The sequence below is a fragment of the Macrotis lagotis genome, chromosome 2 (genome assembly GCF_037893015.1).
Source record: "Macrotis lagotis isolate mMagLag1 chromosome 2, bilby.v1.9.chrom.fasta, whole genome shotgun sequence".
Classification (NCBI taxonomy): domain Eukaryota; kingdom Metazoa; phylum Chordata; class Mammalia; order Peramelemorphia; family Peramelidae; genus Macrotis; species Macrotis lagotis.
In genome coordinates, this window is record NC_133659.1 from 314,737,592 (window position 1) to 314,761,084 (window position 23,493).

General features: G+C 38.3%; 1 protein-coding gene across 8 annotated transcripts in view; it reads left to right on the forward strand.

The window, feature by feature from the left end:
• Positions 1-23,493, forward strand: part of CFAP54 (cilia and flagella associated protein 54) — a 225,198-nt gene that overhangs the window by 158,818 nt on the left and 42,887 nt on the right. For all 8 annotated transcript variants that reach the window (XM_074226630.1, XM_074226635.1, XM_074226629.1 and 5 more), the window contains 7 exons: positions 2,724-2,800; positions 4,296-4,465; positions 15,904-15,973; positions 16,758-16,905; positions 18,951-19,108; positions 19,640-19,816; positions 19,920-20,046. In XM_074226630.1, the coding sequence (XP_074082731.1) occupies positions 2,724-2,800; positions 4,296-4,465; positions 15,904-15,973; positions 16,758-16,905; positions 18,951-19,108; positions 19,640-19,816; positions 19,920-20,046 (927 nt within the window). The remainder of the gene's footprint in view (positions 1-2,723; positions 2,801-4,295; positions 4,466-15,903; positions 15,974-16,757; positions 16,906-18,950; positions 19,109-19,639; positions 19,817-19,919; positions 20,047-23,493) is intronic.

Genomic DNA, 23,493 nt, shown 5'->3' on the forward strand with positions numbered 1-23,493 from the left:
TCTAATACCTTATCTCCATTGAGAAAGTATTACACATTAAGAGTATGGTTGTATTTTATGATTAGGAAAAATACCTTGGATGTTATTTTGGGAAGAAACCAAGAGGAGATAATTTAGGGTTTAGTGCTCCATATCTCAGGTTGACTTCCCCCCTAAAACCAAAAAGCTGGTCAGAGGTAGAAGACAGTGAGTATTAGCTAACATACTTGAATGTAATGACTCAGGGGAGATGGGGTGGAGTGGCAGCAGGCTCTCCTTTGCAGGTTCTCTTGTCAAGCCTATTCCCCTTTTCCCCCAAATGAAGACCTAGAGTGTTGAGAAAGACCTCACCAGTTTCAGGTCACTAAAGGGGAAAAACTCTATTGGTATGAGTTTCAATCTAGGAGAGTTACTGAGCCAGTAGGCACAAAGACCCATGTCTAGAGTTGATGCTACTTTTTGTAATGGCCATCCTTCTTGGATGGCTGGAATCTACATGATGGGCAATTCTTGTGCTTTATCTACTCATAGCAGGTGCTGGGGATACAGAGAAAGAAAAATAAGACATTGTCCTCAAAGCATCAAGGTGGCTCATCAGACTGGGAATCAGAGGAGCTTGGCTTGAATCCAACCTCAAATCAGTCCAAAAACATGTTAAGTGTCAGGGATGCAAAGAAAGACAAAAGACAATCCTTGCCCCCCCCCCAAGTTGCTTATGCACAAACAAGCTAGATACCAAATAAAAAGGAAATCAGTGGAAGAGGGCAAGCAGCAGAATTAGGATGAGTTAGGAAAGGCTTCCAAGAAGATACGATTTTTAAATAGGACTTGAAGGAAGCCAGGAAGCAAAGGCAAGGGGAGAGAGAGAGAGAGAGAGAGAGAGAGAGAGAGAGAGAGAGAGAGAGAGAGAGAGAGAGAGAGAGAATGAATTGTGGGCATGGAGGACACCATAGAAAGGGTCCAGAGCAAGGAGAAGTAGAGAATATGTTTCATGGAGCAACAAGGAGGCTAGTATCACTGGCATAAAGAATGTGTCTTAGGGTCTAAGTCATAGGAAGACTGGAGAGGTGGCAGTAATGCTGGTAGTGAGGGGGGGGGTTATGAAGAGCTTTTATTAGCAAACAGAAGATTTTCTATTTGATCCTGGAGTTGGAGGGGAGCAACTAGAATTTGTTGAGTAGGAAAGGGACATTGTCAGATCTATGTTTTAGGAAATTCACTTTGATGAGTAGTTGTAGGATAGGTAGAGACTTGTGAGCAGAGCTGCTGCAGACTGATCTCTGAGCAGCCTCAGATGCTTGCTAGCTCTGTTACCCTGGGCAAGGATCATTTATCAGCTTTCTGCCTCAGTTTCCTCCTATGTAAAATAGAAAGGAATATGTCACTTACCTCCTAGGTTCATTGTGAGGATAAAATGAGATAATATTTGTCAAAGCACTATATAAATGTAAGCTGCTACTAACTCCTACTACTACTACTACTACTACAATTACTTACTATCACTACAATAAGCTACTACTCCTGATATTTCTCCTATTAACTACTATTATTACTACTTTTATTATTATTATTTTACTTGAAACACATATACAATGCATTCTATAAAAATAAATTTGAATTAAATGTTCTAAATTTCATCACCTTTGGTTAAAACCTCAGTCACCACACCATGTTTGAAGTCCTGGGTTTTCCTGCTTCCTGAGAGATGCACATAGCTCTGAGTACAGTGGCAAATGGATGTGATCTTACCAAGTCCCCAAATAGCATAGAACACAGTCCTGGCTACATGCTTTTGGCTGTGTGTTTCCAGTTGGTAATCACACCAGATAATAATATGCATCCTGACTGCCTCAAGATGGATATTGTAAATGTCGATTAAAGAATACCTAAGGACAAATTACCTAATTATTTAATGAGGCACATAAGTAGACACAAGTAGTAGACATCAGAGGGATTAGGCAGTGTTTTGGACTTAATGTCCTGAGAAACTGGGGTAGAGATCTGGCTCCTGACGTTTTACTGGCTATCTGACCATTGGCAGGTGACTGTACCAATGAGCCTTAATTTTTCCTCTGTGAAATGCAGATAAGGCTACCTATAGTAGCTGCTTCAGAAAGTTGTCATCTGAAGGAAGATGGGGCCTTGTAAAGGGAGAAAATGTTATGGAGGTAGAATCAAGGGCAAGTCTCTTAACCCCGTTTGCCTCAGTTTCCTCATCAGTAAAATGAGATGGAAAAGGAAATGGCAAACCACCCCAATATCTTTGCCAAGAAAACCCAAAAGGGAGTCAACAAGAGTCATACACAACTGAAAAATTACTAAAGAACAATAATATTTATCATTATCATCATCATCATTATTATTATTATAAAACTTGGGTTCATAATATGTGAACATGGGGCTTTTGAGAGATCAGTTGATATTACACTTTAGAGCAGAGGTTCTCAATCTTATTTAGGTCATAGATTCCTTTGACACTTTAGCCATTCCTCAGAATAATGTTTTTAAATTTCATATATATATATATATATAATATGTATATGTAAATTACAAAGCAATCAATTATATTGAAATGCTATTATCCAGATATTAAAAAATCCACTTATAAACAAGTTCACAGACTCTCCTCCCCCCACAAACTAAGAATGCAAGACTTAAGACATTTTTGTTTTCATTGTTCTAATAATTAAAATGTTGAACTTTGTGTTTTTCTTTCCAAAATCTCATGTTTCCCCACATAAAAGAATCTGGAAAGGATGATATTGGAACAATTATTAATTTGACTAAGAGCAAAGAGGAACTGACTCCAGGAAAACTAAAGGTAATTTCAACATTTTACTTATCATAGAATATGTAGTCACTTTGTCCTTGGACATTGGGCCAGGTCCACTTTCAAGGATGTGTTGCCATGGAATTACAGAGTGATATTGTGTCTGAAGGTTCATTTTTATACTAATAATTATACTTTATTATAGCATTAATTTTAAAAAAAATTTGAGTTCTCAATTCTCTTCCTTTCTCTAGTCCCTTCTCCAATCATTCCCGAGTTGATGAACATCCCTTCAAATTCTAATTCTTTGTCACCACAAACTATTTGTGTCTAGTTTATAATCCTTTAGTTATAGTTCCAAATTGTTCTCCAGAATGGTTGGAACCATTTCACATCTCTATTAACAGTGTACTAGTGTCCCAATTTTTCCACATCTCCTTTAACATTTGTCATTTTCCTTTTCTGTCATGATAGCCAATATGATGGGTGTGGAGTGATATCTGAAAGATATTCTAATATACATTTCTCTAATCAGTAGTGATTTAGAGCATTTTTCATATGACTATTAATAGCATTGATTTCTTTTGAAAATTGTCTGTTCATATTCTTTGACAGTTTTTCAATTGAGGAATGGCTCTTATTTTTATAAATTTGGTTTAGCTTTCTAAATATTTGAGAAATGGTGCCTTTATCAGAAATTTTTTTTAAATTTTCCTCCAACTTCTGTTTCCCTTCTATATTGATTTTGTGTGTATAAAAACGTTGATTTCCTGGAATCAAAATTGTCCATTTTCCTCCTTCTGACCCTCTCTATCTCTTGTTTGGTCATAAACTCTTCCCTTATTCATAGATCGGACAGGCACATTTTCCCGTGCTCCCCTAATTCACTTATGATATCATTCTTTGTGTATAAATACTTTATTTTGGTACATGGCACAGTTGGCTTATGCCTACTTGCTGCTACTTTCCAGTTTCCCCAGCAATTTTTATCAGATACTCAGTTACTGCCCCTCAAACCCAGGATCTATTACTAGACTAGTATTAAATTACTATGATCATTTTCTACTGTATATTGTGTACCTAAATTATTTCTCTGTTCTATCACTATAGTTCTTAGCCAGTCCCAGATTATTCTCAATATTACTACCTGGCAATACAATATGAAACCTGGTACTGCTATTCCTTCACATTTCCTCCCCCCATTGATTCCTTTTGATATTCTTGACCTTTTATTCTTTCATATGAATTTTTCCTGGTATTTTTCCTAACTATAATTTTTGGTAGCTTGATTGGAATAGCACTGGATAAGTAAACTAATTTAGGTTTGCCATTCTTATTCTAGTGATTTGGTCTACTCAACAGGCTATTAATATTTCTCCAGATTATTTAGATTGTCTTTATTTGTGCTTATGTTTCATGTTTCATTCCTAAACTCTCATCAAATGCACAAACATAGTTTTCTTAGTCCTGAGGATTGCTCTATAACATGAAGGTCTTAGAACTTGCTTACAGGACTCTTACTTCTTCCCTTACTTTGATTCTTTAGGGGATTTTATTGATGGAAGCTGAAGATAAACTTCTCATGCTTATAGAAAGTGCAGAGTCTAGTATTTGCAAGAGGATAATTAAGTTTAAACCGGTGGAATTAGAGCTTATGATTAAGGTCAAGCTACAGTTAGCAGCTATTGCATTGCAGAGACAACGAGCACCTTTCAGGTAAGTGTCCCCTCTACAAGATAATAGTTTATTTTTGCTTAGTCCAACAAATATTTTGGGATGTATTAAGTGCTGAGATTACAAGGCAGAAACAAAGCAGTTCCTGATCTTAGAAGAGCTTACTCCAATAAGGTGGATGTAGCCAGCGGGCAGGCAAGATAACGGAAGAGAGAGTGATTGAGGTGATCTGGAAAGCTTCGCAGAGACGGTGTAATCTGAGATGATCTTCAAAGGAGAGAAGAGGTGACAGTAAAGAAAAAGTACATTCCTAGGATGGGATAATGGCCTAAGTAAATATATATCAGGATAGGAGTTGGAATAACAAGTTCAGGACATGAATGTGTGAAAGAGAGAGTAATGTGGACTATAACTGGAAAGATATGTAAAACCTTCAATGCTAGGCTGGTGGTCTTGGTGAATTTTTTTCTAATTCTAGAGGTAATAGGGAACCATTGATAGCTTTGGAGAGGAGGAGTGATATCATCAAATATGTACCTTGGTAAGGTACTGTGGCAGTTGGGCGAAGGAAGGATTGAAAAGGAGAACACTTGCAATGAGAAAATTATTGCCAAAGTGACAGGTAATAAGGATCTGAAGGAAGATGGGGCCTTGTGAAGGGAGAAAATGTTATGGAGGTAGAATCAATAAGACTTGTCAACTATTGGAAAATGTATGACAAAGAAGGGGAAATGATCAAAGCTAACATTGAAGTTATAAACTTGTTTGACTAGGAGGATGATGGAAGGGTGCCCTCAAGGGAAATAGGGAAGTTAGGAACAAAGATAATGAGTTCTTTTGTTGACATGTTGAATTTGAGAAGCCAATGGAACATCCAGTTGGAGTTGTCAGTGAGGCTGTTGGTGGTTGTGGGAAAGATAAATAGAGAAATTAGAGTATGATATTCAGATCTGATAGTCATCTGCAAGTAATGGAAATGAGCCATTATTATTGAAGAGATGGTTCCTGAACACAGTGGTGATCTGTTGCCAGGGCAATAGATCAAGGGAATACTGTGGATAGTAGCAAAATGTCTGATCAAATATTTCAATCAAGACTCTGTGCTAACTGCTGGGGTTATAACAAGAGGCAGAAAACGGGAGCAAGACAGCCCCTGCCCTCTAGGAGTTTATAATCTAATGTATGTATACACACTCACACACACACACACACACACACACAAATGTGATAAATATGAAATAATTAAAAGAGAAAAGATACTGGAATTAAGAAGGGTTGGAGCAAGGTTCCTAGGAGATCACTGGAATAGAGGAGGGCAAGTGAAAGAAAAAAAAACTCTCAAAGCTAGCTAGATCTTGAGAAGCAGAATAGTTGCCCCTATTGGAGGTCTTCAAGCAAATTCTGGATGGTCACATGTCAGATTGTTATAGTAGGTATTCTTATTCAGGTCCTGGTTGGATTACTTGACCACTGAGGACCCTTCCAACATGGAGATTCTGTTTATGTGAAGGGGTAGAGGTTGGGCCTTCATGCCAACATGGTCAGGGACAAAGTATCCTTGGAAAAACCCTTCCAAGATAGTGCAGGAACTTAACTCCCAGCCTCAACATCTCCAGTAACACTGAGATCTTCTGCCACTTCTGACATGCACCTGCCCAGTCCCTTTGGTGACCCCAGACCACAGGGTTCCTGGTGCCTCTCAGTCCCTTGGATGGTCTCAATTCTCCTTTCAGGGCTTCTGTCTTCTAAGGAAGAGAAATGGAATCTCAGAGATCTAGCAAGTCGTTTAAACGAATTTTGAAGTATTCCCCTCCCACCTCCTAATTTCTAAAATGACTTCTATTTTGCATCTGTATGGAAATTCCTGAGTCCCCAAAGCCTACTGACTTTATAATAATATAATAATATAATATCACGGGGTTTACCAAATATGGCTAAATTTAAAGAGACAGATGTTAAAGCCTAGTAACCACTTTATTACAGCATATTGCTGGCAGATTTCTGGTTCCTCCTCTGTAAGGAACATACAAGTTAATTTAAGCCTTCTTTTTTTTTTCTTTTAAGCAAGAGATAAACTTAGAAATAACTTTTTACTCACCCCCAAACAGTACATATGGGTTGTTTTTTCCTGATTCCATCCAAACAATAATTTTTTTAAAAAAGTATTCTAAAAACATAACTTCTGAGCTACATGCTTTATAGCAAAGCTCTGAAGGGGAAGAGAGGGTTGGGGATGATTATTGTTGGCTGAGTCACTGATGCTGCTGCAGCTGGTGATGTCAAATCCTGACAAGGTTATTATTTTCTCCCCTTCCTCCCTTAATCCCATGATCTTGTTTTTGTTATATTTAAAGTTGTCACGGTACACTCTCCAGAGGCTCCCACATCATTTTGACTGGCACTTTTAGCAAAGTAATGATGTACTATTAGCCTTAGTGGTGTGGCTTTCTGGGATTGCTGAGACATGGTGGAGTTGGAGACCAGCCCATTTCTTCTCTATTCCAACTAATGAGAAATAGGCCCCTTGTTAGGAACCATTGTGTATGGGAGCATTGTAAATTATCTTCACCTGGTGTCTTTGAACACCAGAGTCTTATCTTACTAAGTGCCATGGGAATGGGAGTGGATTAAAGACTGGAAAGGTATTTAAGCACTGGTGTTTTGATAAATAAATGGAACACTTGGAGATCTTGTATTCCTTGTCTCCTGCCCCTCCAACAGTCACCTGGGGAAGACTGAGGGAGTCCAGAAGTGGGACTCAACATAAGAGTCCAGGAAAGGGACTCAACAGCCCTTAGTCTGGAATTAGAGCTCATTGGAAATTTGCTTTTGAGGAGTACATATAATAAGCTAATCATGATGTTTATAAAGTAGGTGAAATTGAGTAAGCATATTTGATTTAGTTCTATAATAATAGAAGTCTTATAGTAACATTTTTTCAGGAAACTCCTCTATGACTGCTTTCAGAGTAGATACTTATATTTGGTACTTTGGAAATGTAATGTTATAAAGAAAATTACCCTTTTAGAAATGTCCCTTGAGAAAATGCTCCAAGGTTGGACCCCAACAGCAGTAATAGGACCCCCAGGGTTCTTTAGGCTGGGCTCCAGAGGAAAGGGATTCATTGATGGTGATAGTGCTCCATCACACACAGGGGAGTGGAGCTTAAGGCAAAGTGGTGCCAATTGATCACTACTGGCCCTGGCAAAAGTCAGAGCAGACAGCAGCAGCCTGGGTAGCAGACACAGTGGACAGTGGCATGGACAGATCCACTTCTGGCCTCTGCTTCCTATACTATAGAACTGGCCAACCCCCAGGGAGGACTTGGAGGACTTGTGGTGGCATTGTTGGGAGGTCATTTGCTTTCCTGGAAAAGGAAACGAGTTAAAGTATATGGTCCCCACAGAAAAAGAGGCAGTCCCTCAGAGGTCTCTAAGAGGGAAAAGATTAGTTATTGGACTACCCATGAGGATCCAGGTGAGGGGGAGATTCTGGTTGGTGGGGCATAGGGTAGCTCTATTTTGTTTTGCTTATTTATAGTATAGTTTTTCTCTTTCTTTCTTTAATGTCCCTTATTCAGGCCTCTAGAATCTCTTAGGTCTTGGAAGACCAGTTAACAATCCTAAAATCCTCTAAATCTTGAAAACCCTGCCATCACAGGTTGTGATGTGGTGGGAACAATAATCTAATTCCTTCCTATCAGCCTTCCCCTCCACATCCCATCAAAAAAATGGTTGGGCAAACTTTTTCTTAGGAGTTATTCAAACTATTAAGAATTGACTGGCTCACAGGACTAAGTTCTTAGGGGGTGACTGCTGGTCACTTGAGGACAGGCAGCCATGAGAAACCCCAGGTTGACTCTGATGCTGGGCCAGTGGACCAATATGAGCAATTCAGAGGCAGGGCAGTTTTTCTCAGTTGAATTTCTTGGTGTCCTTGATAGATCTTTTTGTTGAATATTTTCCTTCCTATGGGTCAGTAAATCTCTTCTTGTTAACTATTGAATGATCTTCCAATATTGTTCCAGGAATGAACATCGGCCACCAGGGAACTGATTTGAGTCAGACCCAACCCACAACCATGAGTGTGAACATTTTCTAATACAAAGAATTGAAAAAGGAGGTTAGGTGTGACATAATAAATCTCTAGTATATAGAATTAATTTTTTCAAGTTTATTAATTAAACATGGACTGGCTTGAGAAATTAAACCCTCGGAAGTGAGACTACACAATTATAATTATAGGATCACAAATCTAGAACCATTTCAAGTCCCCTTCTTCAGAAATAATGTTCCTTAAGCCCAGAGAAATGAAGTGAGTTGTCCAGTGTCACACACTTGATAGGCATCATATGTGGGAATGGAATGTAGGTCATACAGCTTGACCTGTTTGGGATTTCAGAGGTCACCTAATCATGCCATTCCAGAGGAGAAAACTTGGACCCTGGGGGCTTGACCTGGGTTGGAAGAATATTAAAAGAGGTCCTGAACCTTCACATCCATACCTTTTTCATACTGGCTTGCCCTTTGGGAAAAAAGATAACCATGGTGACCAAAGGGTGCCCAACAGTCCCATGATGCATTTTCCTTTTACTGTCTCTGTTTCTGTCTCTTTGTCTCTCTCTTTTTTTTAGAGAAAAATGTCTGCTCCTGGGACTGTGGCATAGACAGTCCTAGAGTAAATATAAGCCAACTTACTGTCATTTACAGATATTCTCTAATGGAAGTCAGAGCTTCTAGTTGGGGTATAGGGTTAAATTTCTCCCCAGAATGACAGGACCAACCCTACCCAAGGGATACAAATGTGTCCATCCAATATATTTGCCATTTTAGTCTTTTTGATTGCTTTTCCAATCTGATGGATGAGAGTTGGAGTCTCAGGGGCCTTAACTTAACATTTCTCTAATTTTATGAATAACCTGGAGTAATTTTTTTTACTTAGTTATTGATATCTTAATCAAGCTTCATACTGTTTTCCTATATAGTCCAATGCCTGCGAAATTATTAGAATAAAAGAATTGCAAGCAATCTGAGAGATGAAAAAGAATAGGGAAAAATCAAAAAAACAACAAACAGCCATAAGAATAGTACATGAATCTGAAAAGTACCAGAAAATTGAAGTAGGCTGGAATAGGTGAATTCAGATAATATGCAAACCTATTCTTATCATTCCTATTTCAAATACCTGGATATAGCCCTTGGGAAAATGTGCTGTGCAAATCAAATGTTCTCATTTTATTGGATGTCACTTGGTTTGGGGGAGGACTCGTGACAGGTTGCAGGAGTTTTTCTTCCATGAACTTTCCCCCTCATTATCTTCTGTTTGGGCCTTGCCGAGAATGTTGGACAGTCATTTTCTCACAAGAATGCTAGCTTGACATTTTATAATACTGTTAATAAAGTAATGTGTCAAGAGAATTGACAGGAAGAGTGAGCCGCCTGGATATTTTTATGAAGAAACTGACCATTTTGGCTGTGACTGTTAATCAGAAAAAAAATGTGATCACAGTTATTCAAATTGCACCACCACCTCCTCCAGGGCCCCCCTTCCTTCATCAGGTGTTCCAGCCCTGCTTTCTTTGACATGTGACTCTAAAATTGGAAATTTCTTAAGGGCTTCATCTGCATTTTATTTTCTATAAAATTGAAGCCTCTTTTCCTAAAGGCCTTTGGACCTTCCTCCCTGACTATTTTGTATGTGGAGAGGCAATAGGACATAGTAGATTCAAGATCTGTCTTCAAAGTCAGCACATCCAGGTTCTGGGTTCAAGGTCTGCCTCTGGCTATTGTGATTCAGGTCAAGTCAACTAGTCTCTTGATGGTCTAAGCATTACTACTCTTAGTTGTAAGGTCTAAGAAGCATAAGAAGAAGGTGTTTCCTCACCAGGGATCTGCCTATACCAATTACAGACCTAGTCCCTATTCCTTGTATATATTTCCTTTCTACATGCCCTCACAAATACACACAAACTACATGTATGTATGTGTGTGTGTGTGTGTATGTGTGTGGTTTTGGAGACAATGTCAGAGATAGAAAAGACAGGAAAGACCCAGACAGAAAGAGAGGGGAGAGGGAGAGAGGGAAGAGATTGTGATGGGCTGTTTAATATGGGGATGAGTAGAGTGACTCATGTGTAACAGGGATATATAGCTAAATTTGGCGTGCTTCATTGCATGTCTCATTGAGACTGGAATTTTACTTTCATGGATATTTGTGGGACAGATACATCTGGGGAGTCACTCTTTTTTTTTAATCTTAAGATGGATGTTAGGCTTGGAATTAAATCTATCCATCAGATGTTTTCATTGAGTGGTATAATTCTCATTTAGGGTTCAGGATCAAATCCACTTTCACTGGGGAAAGGGGCAGATAACTACAGATTGTGGGACCTTCCCTCCTTTCAGTGCTTATTACTTTTTAAAAAAAAATTTTTTTTTAGGTTTTTGCAAGGCAAATGGGGTAAAGTGGCTTGCCCAAAGCCACACAGCTAGGTAATTATTAAGTGTCTGAGACCGGATTTGAACCCAGGTACTCCTGACTCCAAGGCCAGTGCTTTATCCACTGCGCCACCTAGCCACCCCTCAGTGCTTATTACACAAAAGATGGTCACAGATAATGAACAAACATATTTATCTAAGTAAACACTAAAACTGTAATGGGGAAGTCTTATAGATTAATTAGTCAATGGAATAAAGGAAGCTTTGTGGTCCAAGAGCCAATATGAAATCTCAATTCACCCAGAAAAAGAATGATCTCATCTAAATCATGTGTTCTTAGCAATTTCTCAGACTGCAGAGGACAGGTATCAAGGGAAAATTTGGATGCCAGAAATCTCCTTGTGGCTTCAGAGATATCCTACTCATCATTCCAGATTCTCATTGTATTCCTTGTCCCATCTCCCCCTCTCCTCTCCCCCCATCTCTCTCTCTGTGTCTCTCTGTCTCTGTCTCTCCCCCTCCCCATCCCCTCCCCCTATCCTCCCCTTCCCTCTCTCCTAGGTGTTCCTAAGTATTAAATGTGCATCTCTTTGTCTAAATGGGTGGCCATGCATACACAGACAAATATGCATGTATACATGTGAATACATGTGCAGTATAAGTATATAGTTGTATGTGTTCAAACACAGGTGTTCATACAGGCATGTAAACCTTTTTATATGTGTCTGCTTCCATATATATAATATACATATATTTATATATATTCAGTGCTAAATCCAATCCAATCTAATAAACGGGTGGCTAGGTGGCGTAGTGGATAAAGCACTGGCCTTGGAGTCAGGAGTACTTGGGTTCAAATCCGGTCTCAGACACTTAATAATGACCTAGCTGTGTGGCCTTGGGCAAACCACTTAACCCCATTTGCCTTGCAAAAACATAAAAAGCAAACAAACAAAAAAAACCCCAAACAATCTAATAAACATTCAGTATCTCTTCTGCACTAGGAATCAAGAAAATGAAAAACAAACCCTGCCCACAAGGACCTAATAGTCTAATAAAAGGGCAAAGAGATGCCAGGGCCCCTGCCATGGGGCCCTCTTGATTCCTGGATGTGAAGGCAGGGCTACTGTAGCAGGCTTCCAGGAATATAAATATATGCAAAAAGAAAATTAGTCTCTTCCATTAGAGAGGTAATTGTGGAAGATAGCATCAAAGGGAGCAAAGACGTGTTCAAGTAGGGGCCTGATGGCCAAATCCAGCAGAATCAGAAATGCAACTCAGGGAGGGAGGAGGGATAAGTCTTCTGGGCTCCTCCTCTGAATTGGGAAGTTCTGGGAAGTATCTATGAGAGAAAAGGGTGGTTGGGTCACGGGGATGTCCCATGATGAGAAGGCAGCTGAGTTATGGTGGAGAAACCTGTAGGGTAGAAATCAGAACTGGGAAAGGAAGCATTCTACACCTGATCATATGACACCTAGAGACAATCTTTTCCCCTTGTACCATTTCATTGAGTTCCTGGCCAGAGTTCATTGTGCAGCTTCCTCCTCCCTCTACTCCCCAAATAGTGATCCTGAAATCTGTATTCTGATGCTACAGAGTTGAGAACAACAGTGACATCATTTCCTTCCCCCCCGGAACTCTTGTGAGAGTCATCTCCATGTCCTGCCCAAGAGTCTCTGATGGGAATAGCCATTCACTGAGGAGATGCTCATAAATTAAGAGGAGAATTGAAAAGTGAAGTTGATGGCAGAGACATCACATGAAACAATTGTACCAAATCAAAGTAAAACATCTTCAAAGGGGGATGATGGAAATTTCCAAACCCCAAATGTCAAGTTTCTATCTTCATTTTAGGTCTGGTATGTGCAATTCAGAAATTGATTGGATTAAGGCACCCCCAAAGACTTTCAGCTTTGAAAGGTTTTGCTTCAGAGACTCAAGGCTGGATCATATTGACCTATGTGACCCTGGGAGATCACTTCATTCTTTGAGCTTCCATTCCCTTGCCTCTAAAATGGAGATAATAACAGCCACTTCAGAGAAGTTGGGAGCAGCAAATGCAATAGAACACTTTGAGAACTATAAAGTGCCATATGAAATTAAAGGATTAATAGCTTGTCTATTCTTGAGTGGTGAGAAATATGTATTATGACAAGAGACTCAGAGAATAACTGAGATTAGTGTTCTTTGAACATTTTCCCCATCAGAATCCCATTTATCTTCAAGATTTCTCAGGGAATTCTCTGAAAGAAAATATGGATGTGGAAAATATATATACTTATTTTATATGTATTTGTATAGAATGTGTATATACACGTATATTCCATTATAAATGTATACTTCTTATTCCAATTAAAGATTTTGATATTGTGGGTTGTTCAAGAGACCAGTGCTTGATGCTGCAGCTGTTTAACCCTTTTATTCATGGCCAAATAGATATGTTTGCCTTAAATGAAGATGACACACCCAGTGGAAGAGAGCTTACATATTGAGTAACAAAACTGGAATCTCTTGATTTTTAGGGCAATTGGAGTTAAGTGACCATCACATGGTAGTCAGTGTCAAGCTAGATTTGAACTCTGGTCCTCATGACTCTGGGACTGATGTTCTATCTATGCCACCTAGCTACTCCTCCATGATCTTATTTTGACAGAGTAAAACACTGGACTGAATCTTAGGAATAAAGGTAAACCAGGTTCAAAAAGTCAAGATCACAGATATGAAAAGAAAATATCAATCAATCAGCATTTATTAGGTGCTCATAATGGGCCAGCACAATGTTGAGAGAATAAAGATTTGTACTTGAAGCCTTTGTACATCTTCTGCCTTTGATATATATTGAATGTATAATCTCGGTCAAGCCTCTTGATCTCTCAATGGTCTTGGAAACTAAGACCGAAAGTTGAAGAGAAGGTACCAACCTACATTGGGAGAGAGAGCCTCCAAACCAGAACTTCTCAATCCCCATGTGGGAAAAGATGGAGGAAGCATGAAAAGGAAACAATTCAATGGAGAAAAAAGACCTATGGATTTTAATATATGAGTGTGTGATTATGGTAGCTCAGCAAACAAAAAATCTTCATGCAGCTGCCTTCAGAAGAAGTATTACATCCAAGACCATGGAAGTGATGGAACCATAAATACTCTTCCTCATTCAGACTTCATTGGAATGTTGAGTCCGAGTCTGAGTACTACAATAACACATAGATATCGATTATCTGGAGAGCCCCGGGATGATGGAGGCCTTGTTTCAAATCTGTATGAAGATTTTAAGAGTTGCCATCTTTCCATTCACCAAACTTTGTAACCACAGAGGGGTCCTTGACTCCCATCTCTCTCATCTTTACCCTTGGCTGGCTGGCTGTCAAACCTTGTCAATTCTTTCTCCATCAATAGGAGATGGTGAGCTTCTACCTTATCTTGCCTGGAAACTAGCCTCCACCCCATTGCCAAGCCCCAAATTCATTCCAAACCAAGCTGTGTAGCCCCTTCTCTTCTCCTCCAATTCTTTTTTTGTGGTGTCCTTTCTCATTAGAATGAAAGGGCAAGAACTATCCATCTTGCATTTTTATTCTCAGTCTTTAGTATATAGTCTAGCATATAGTAACCATTTAATTGTGTCTCTCCTATGTTTCTGCTGTCTTTGTCTCTGTCTTTCCATCTATTTATTTTGCTCTTCTCTCAACTTCATCCTAGTTCAAGTCATAATCATTTTGCAATTGGACTTCTACTATATTCTACCTGCTTCCAGCCCCTCTCTTCTACAATCCATCCTCTGTAGCTGCCAGAATAATCTTCCCAAGGTACAGTTCACTCACCTGAACAAAAGCCTCCAGTGGCTTTCCTGGTTGTTTACAGAGGTGGCCTGCATGTGGCCATATCTGGCCAATTTGAGATTAAAGTGTGGTTTCTAATTTATGTGTTTACCTATTAACTAAAAACAGAAATGCATAAAAATTTGGCTTTCTAAATCAATATTTGATCCCTGAGGATCCTCATGTATGTTTTGGTATATTCCATTTTATTTGGGCTTGATGCCATTGGTTTGTGTATTGTGACTTTCCACAGTGTGGTGTCCATCTACCTTTCTAGCCTTATTTCATTATTCTCTGCTGCATATATTCTTTTCTTCTGTCAAATTGGACCTTGGAACTTCACCCTAAATCAATCCTTTCTCTTCCACCGACATATGGCCATCCAAACCATTCTTGTGCTTCGAATCTGCATCCCACCTCTCTTTTCTACCTATCTTGATGACTTTAAGGTTCAGCTTGGGTATTATCTCCTTCAAAATGACTTTTCTGATCACTGTTCTTTGCTCTCTGCCCCCACTTCAATTTTTTCTTGTTGTAAAATTATATATTTTCTCTCCAATGTGGAATGTAAGTTCCATAAGGGCAGGGCCTCTCTATCCCTAGCAGTCAGTACAGGGCCTGCCATAAAATTGACACAAATGTTTGTTGAGTAGACCAGTTGAAGGAATGTCCAAGTGTTCAGCCTGGAGAGAAGACTCAGGTTACATATCAGCTATCTTCGAGTATTGAAAGGATTATTCCATGGTGGCAGAATTAACCTTGTTCTGCTAAACTACAGAAGGGCAGGACAATGGATGGGCAATAACAAGGGCAAGATCAAGACTTGGGAAAAGACGTTGACTTTTAGAAACCATGGAAAGGGCGACCTCAAGGGTTGGTGGATTCTTCCTCATGAGATATCTCCACTAGAGTTGAGTGGCCTTTGGTTACGTATGTTAAAAGGATGATTGTTGATTCAGTGTTGAGTTGGGGTACATGCTCTGAGAGGTCCCTTTCACTTGTGGGAATCTGCAAATAAATTCACTGCTATGGTTCTAGGCAAAAAAAAAATCAAAACAGAAGAGTATCCTAAACATACATTTTTTCATAATTAATTAGTATCTTTATAGTAAGTCAATAATGGTATATTCTAGACTGCAATAATTCTGATCTTTGGAAATGAAAGCATGAATCTTTTAATAACGATTACCACAAAATAATAATAGTTTCTTTTTGTTTCCCTCCCTAGCACTTCAATAGTTTTCACTTGCCTTAAAATTCTTCAAAATGCAAAAGTTTTCCAAAAGACAAAAGAAGAAGTATGTATTGTTTTCTTCTAAACTACTTAATATGAATTTATCAAGTTATAGACTGCTCTATTTGCATGTTGGAATTGCCTATCTTCTTCAAGGCTGTCTCCCTGTCTGTGGTCATATTCTTCCTTCTGATACTGAGTATGATCCTTCCATGCCTAAGCAGACAATCTTTTCTATCAGTCTCTTCCACTAATCTATCTGTGTTCCTCTTTCCCCATTCATCAAATCTTGATCAATACTGAATCTTGGCAAAACTATTTTGCCTGGTTATTAGCTACCTTGGACAAAGGGAGTGAATCTACTCTCCTTTTGACCCAGAAAGTGAAGTTACATCTTGCTTAGTGGGCTAGGAACTTATGATATCTAGGGTGATAGCATTCAAATCTGAGGAAACAGTTTTGCCAAGACTTCTGTAACTGTAATATCCAGCAATAAATATATTTCAACAAAACTTTAGGATCTTAGATTTAGGGCTGAAACGGACCCCAGGAACCATCTAGTTCAACTTACTCATTTTAGATGAGGAAACTGAGGCCCAGATGTGAGCTCCCTATGGTCACACAGCTAGGAAGTGATATCTCACACTTATTAATAAGCCCCTTTGTAAGTATTGCTTGGTATTTGTGCCTCCCATTGTTTGACTCAGGTCCTTACCCTCTTTCCCATTGCTTCTAAATATATGGCATCAGAGTATAGTAGGGTGCCTCTTTGGTTGGTGTTGGGATAGATGATGTGGTAGGATCTACATTCAGCTGGAAAGTTGGACTCATTCTTTTGATTGCTCTAGATGTATGAATGCCCTGGTGAGATGGACACCTTGGAGCCTCTTGGGATGTCTGCCCGAGAACATCTGAACATTCATCTGTGGCTGAGGTGCCGCCTGGCTTTGGTGATGGCCTCAGTGGCACACATCCGTGGCATGGCGGTCATGAAAGGTATAGATCGCTACCCTTCCTGGGGAGAATATTTTGGCCTGAGCAATAACCTTCCTCTTGTAGATGGCTATACTTTAGCATGATATTTAGATTTTTCTATTTCTGAACTTAATCTTTATTGGGAAACTTAATAAGGGGGGAGGGAAGGGAAAAAAAGGAAGGCAGGCAAAAAGTATTTGTCAGACTCTGCTGAGTACTTTACAAATATCATCTCATGTTTTCCTCCAATAACCCGGAGGCGTAGTTGCTTCTATTACTGTTTTACTGTTCTGAAAATGAGTCAGGTAGAAGTTAAATGACTTGCTCAAGGTCACACAACTAGTATGTGTCTTGAGATCAAATATGAACTCAAATTTTCCTGACTTCAGGCACTTCATCCATATGCCTTAGGAAAGTCACTGACCTCAGTTTCCTCTTTAAGTAGAGTAGCATAATATGGCCAGGTCTTTTCCCACTCTTTCAGGGCTAGGCTGGTCAAATTATTCCCACTCAGGCTTCTTGGTACCCAGAAAGGGTGGGGGAGCTTCTTTCTTCTGCCATGGACTTACATCCTCTGTAATCATGTTCCCACATTTCTGGCACCTTGAAGTGCCGTTCAATCACTCAGCAGTGGATTAGCTTTTACAAATGGATATTTACTTCAAAGATGTAGCAAGAACAAATATACAAACATTTACCCTAACATTTTGGACCATATTATTTCTCTAATACTGATAGCAAGGGGGACAGAATTAGGCTCACATTTTAACTCAATTCTCACATAGCAGTGATCTGCTAAGTTCAAGTCCAAATTCCATTATGTTGAGTTTCTGTTGGATTGGGGTCCTAGGACCCTCAGTCCTCAGGACATTGCTACTAGCCTGACTGCAACATCTGGCCTTGATCCTCAACTCCTTGGCCCTTGTGGTTTGTGTTTGTGGAGTAGATCAGAGATTCTATGCCTGGCACTTAGGATGAAAAAACAAAACAAAACAAAAAGATGAATGATGAGGTCAAAGAGAGCCATGTGTGCTCAGGAGGGAGAGGAGGACCTAAGGCTCTCCTTCCTTACTACATGTTTACACTGGCTGTGGAGTTACCTCCTCCTTTGGACATAAATAGCACCAAAGCCATGGGTGGTTTTACAGATAATGGCAGCCCTGGCTATGCAGCCAACAGAAAAACGCGACTCCCAACAAAGATGACAGACTAGTGCAGAATGTCCATGTCTAGTTCTTTAGTTTCCCAGAAGCAGCCCTCTGGAGTTTTCCACATGGATGATGCCTTCTTTGGCCTGGACATGTACCAAATGCAGATCAAATAGATCGATGAATGTAAAGGGCTCCAACTCCATTGAATTCAATTAACTATAATAAATCTCCTGGGGATAGGGGGAAGAGTGGGAGAAGCATGATAATTAATTTCCTTAATTTTCCTGAACTTAGAACTCCTAATCCATTTTCCCAGAAAAAGTGTTTATAAATAAAGGGTAGGTTTGGCAGAAATACATTCTTTGCTAAGTTTTAGATGTTAGTCAAACACAATAATATGATCATTTCCACAACTGTTTCTGTGGAAAATTCTGAGTTCCAAACAGCTAACATTCAAGGCACAAAGGCATCATCAGTTGGAGACTAGGTCTATTTAAAATGAAGTTCTCTTTCAAACTTTTTGATCTTTTCAAACATCACAACTGAAGGTATCTTAGAGTTCATCAGATCCAGTCCCCTCATTTTACAGTTGAGGAGAATGAATCTTAGAGTATTAAAAGTTTTTACCCAAGATTCTTCAGCTAGTTAATGGTCTGTATTGACCTACATATTATTTCATTTTAATTTGAGACTGGGAGCCCATTAAAGTGCTTTCTCATTAGTTGCAATAAATGTCTTGAAAATGTCTTACAAAGCACACATTGGTTAACAATCCAATTATTCTGTGTCAACATCACATTATGTGATATTCCTGTAATAAACATTAGGGATGTCATCCACGATGTTTTTGCCTTTGTTCTAATCCTGAAGTTTCTTAGTACACTGTCACTAAATGTATTGGCTTGTTTCTTTTAGAAAATGATGTGACGGACTGCAGACATCTGATAAATGAAGTGCTTGTAGAGGCCCGAGACTGGAATGATACAGAGATGCAAGCCGAGCTGTTGGTGCAGGCTGTCAAGCTTGACCTGCAGGAAAGGCACTCTGCCACCGAGATCATAAAACATCTGCAGGTTCAAAAAGAGGCTTCTTTTCATTTTTTTTTTTTTGGCAAGACAATGGAGTTAAGTGACTTGCCCAAGGTCATACAACTTATTAAGTGTCTGAGACTGGATTTGAACTCCTGACTCCACTGTGCCACCTAGCTGCCCCCTCATTTAAAAAACAAAGCAACTCAGCTATAACCAAATAAAACATTTCATTAGGAATGGGGAGGAGTGATCCATTCTTATGTTTTCATTCATGTGAAGAACTCGTATTGGGCAGGACCCCTCCAATAATAGAGATTGGTCATACCTTTGTCTTTTAAGAGATTTTTTGTGGGTCCCTGAGAGTTTAGGTGACTTATAGTAGTCATAAACCTAGTAGGTATCAGAGGCAGAACTTGAAACTACTTATTCCCATCTTTAAGGATAGCATTCTACCCCCACACCCTGTTCTTTTTACTAGATATTTAAGATGCATAAGGTTCTGAACATATGATAAAGAAACAATGTCTTTTACTATTTGGATAAATTTACTATTAAACATTAATTTTTTAATAGGACATAATACATTTACTTCAAGGAAAACCCTTTGTTTCTCCTCGAGGATCATTAATACTTGTGAAAAGCCTGGTGTTAATGGATGACTTAATGAAAATTGAGAAAACCGTGCCTCTCTCTCCTGAAAATGAAAATTTGCATTTATTAAAGCAGGCTCATGCACTTATTATTGAACAGGTAAGAATACAATTCTTCTGGCAGAAATCACAAGCTTCCCTACTCTTCCTGACCCCTAAGTCTGTTAAGTCATTGTCTTGAACCATTGCTATCTGTCTTACAGGTTCTGTATTTGGGTGAAACGATTAAATTGCCATCTTCAGACAATGACTATGCAAATATCATGTACCCTTTGACCAATGTTTATCTTCCATACATCAACTTAATGGCAAAAGTAAAGATGAGAATTGGTAAGGAAATTTAAATATGTCATTGCATTAGAATGAGAAATCCAAAGAGTTAATTGTAAGTTAACTGTTTTCTAAGTCGTTGTTGGAACTTATACAGAAAGGATGATTTCACTGTACATTGTACATTGTGATAAATGTGACATAAATCTTTATAACATATTCTTTTTCAAGAAGCTGAGACTTTTCAAAACTTCCTCTATTCCCTTCAAGGGTTCAACTACTATATATTTATATTTGCAAAATAAAAGGACCGTGTGTTATTATTTAATTTTAAATGGAACCAGAGGTACACACACAATTTTGAAGACATATTTTATCGTCTCCCAAAAATCCATTTTGTCATCTTCCTAAATAAACTCTTTTTCTTGAGTTCTCTTTTTGACAGTTATACCACCATGTATTCATTCATTCTTCCAAGTTACCCAGGCTAAAAATCTTGACATTACCCTCAAATTGTCTTTTACCTTTATCAGCCTGGGGAGAGGAAACTTGGACTTAATGACCTCTCTGTTCTCTTTCCATTGTGGGTTTTAAGATCTTACCATTTTGGCTTTTGTCTCGATGCCTGCCAGTCTTTGACTAAGAGCCTTAGGTCCCTATCTTCATCTTTCTATAGATCTTTAATCTTAGCTACATGGACATACTCTTCAATAGAATGAATCATATATACTTTTTTATCCTGTGCTTAGAAATGGAAAGAGGGCTGAGCCTAGAGTCAGGAAGACCTGAGTTCAAATATGATCCTAGACTTACTCCTTCTAAATTTGTCTCGTTGTAGTCCTTCCAATATTAAAAAAGTACTTTTCTCTCTTTTTTTATCTTAATGAGGCAAATCATTTTAAAATAAAATGTCTCATATGGTAGGATGAATTTTATTTGCAAGAACATGAAGCTTGTAATAATAGTCCCGACAAGTTTAACTGTCAAGACCTTTGACAACTTTGATTCATGGTGCTTCTGTGTCTGTTAGCAAATTGCAAATCACACAGTTGTTCATATTGTGTCATAATAGTTTGGGCTAAATCATTCATGGATTTTGAAGATACCTTTTCCCCAGGGAGATTCAACTACTAAAATTAAGCACTCAACTGCTTTTAATTCATCAAAGTGCCAAAGTATCTTCTATTACCTACTAACCATAAGAGCATCATTTATATATGCATATATATTTATATAAAACATAGTCTATATATTTATATAAAGTGTGGTTTTATATTTATATATGTAAAGCTCAAGTGAAAAGTTTAATTTTTCTTTTAAATGTTCACACTTGGAGAAATAGAAGTTATGTGTATAAAATAGTCTAATATTCTAAATTCTGGAAAGTCTTAAGGAATTTTATAAGTAAATGGTTTAGTTGAAAAATTGCCTCTGAAATTGGGCCCTAGAGGTCAGCAATTTTAAGTCTGCCATCTGCCTTATTGATTTATTAATATATATATATATGCATGTATGTATAATGTATATATATAGTGTATGTTATATATTTATAGATATATAGATATATAAATAACAATTATCCTTCATTCTTAGATGGAAGACCACCTATTCTAAGGGGTTTATGCAAGGACTGGGAGGTAGAATTAAATGATGCTAAAATAACTTTGATAGATCGGATTGGAAACATTATAGGTAAAACCAAAGGATTTAGATGATTTTCTATGTTTTCGAGTTCATAGATTTGTAGATTTCAGAAAGTATTACCAGTTTACCACCTGGTAATTCATTTGTAATAATGCTACTTCAAGGAAGGGTCAAAAAGTTAAAGATATTGATTTATTTAGAAACAGGCAAAAAAAAAAAACCCCAGTTTTCATGGTTTGGATTATTTCTCTAAAGTAACTTTAGTAACAAATGAGAGAAAGGTACGGTGGTTTTGGGCTAACTGTTCCTAGCCATAAAATAATTAGTGGTACCTTCATTAATCAATGTCTGGTTTTTCTTCTTGATTTTTCATTTGCTTATATCACCCTTCTTGGTTCATTACTGTCATACGAAGTAACGCACTTGAATTTCACAACTCTGCGACTTGTCACTATTTGATATCATCTCAGAATAACATTTATCCAAAAGACACATTATTTTAAACATCTCTGTAGGGATCATCCTTTGCAGGAGAGCTAAAGCCAGGATCCTGATTAATGAATTGACTAATGATCATCTGGATTTCCTCCAATTAGTCTGAGTGACAGGTGTATGTCATGAAAAAGGTCTCTAGGACTGCTATTCTTTTCACATGGAGGTCCATGGGAAGCTTGTCCTTTGAGAGAGTCCTTATTTTTAAAGCTTATCTCAATCAAAGGGCATTGGATTTGGAATACAAGATTATGGGTTCAATATTTTGCATCTGCTATGAAGGTTACTTCTCTCTGAGCCTCAGTTTCCGTTCTGGAGAAAAACTCCAAGGTCCTTTCTGGTTCCCAATTGATGATGCTATGATTCTCTGAATTAAAAACATTAAGGATATGATGGCATTTGTTCTTTAATGAATTTTGTAGGTCTTTGTTAGAGTGTTTCCTAGGTAGTCTGTGTGAATGACATGGGCATTGTGTGGCATTTTCTGGCCCCCTTGTTTTTGCTACAATGCAATACAAAATGTGTTTTTTTACTTTATCAGAAATTATTTAGTTACGATATCATTAAATAATCCTTATTCTGCCAAGAATCCTTATTCTTATAAGTTGTAACTGGTTTTTCAAGTGCCAAGAATTCTTATTCTTCTAAGTTATAACTGGTTTTTTCAAGTGACATCAGTACCATTTTGTAAGTAATTCTTGAAGACATTTGGATACATTTATTATCCCCATTATAGAAAACCAGAACTCATTGATTAAGTATTTATTAATCCCCAATCATGTCCTGGTGCTTTGTTAGACACCAGAAAAACAAGTCAAAGGAAAGAATTAATCGTCACTCACAAGGACATAGATTCTATTAGAGACAAGTCCCCAAGAAATGTATAAAGCATAACTATAGAAGTTAAGTCAACAGGTGTTTATTAAACACCTATTGATATTCCAGACATATACTAATCACAGAAATTCAAAGAAAGATTTAAAAAAGCCCTGTTTTATTCTTAAGGAGCCTATAATCTAGTAGGCTTAATATATATACAAAGTATTTATATATAAGGTATTCAGGGAACAGTGGAAGAGATTAGGAAAGGCTTCCTTCAAAAGATGGTCCCAGAACTTTCATCAAAGGAAAAGGAAGATTTCCTTTCAGACAGGTAGGCTGGACATTTAGTCCAATGAGGCTAGAATGGTTGGGGTCAAGGGTGGTCACCAGTCAATTGGTTGACAAGTAGGTCCTAAGAGTCCAACTTGGCCCAAACACTGAGGACATAAAGAAAGATGAAAACACTATTCCTGCCTGCCTCCCACCCACCCAAGGATCCCACATTCCAGTAGGAAAGACCCCATGCAAAAAAACCTCCAAGCCAAAAGA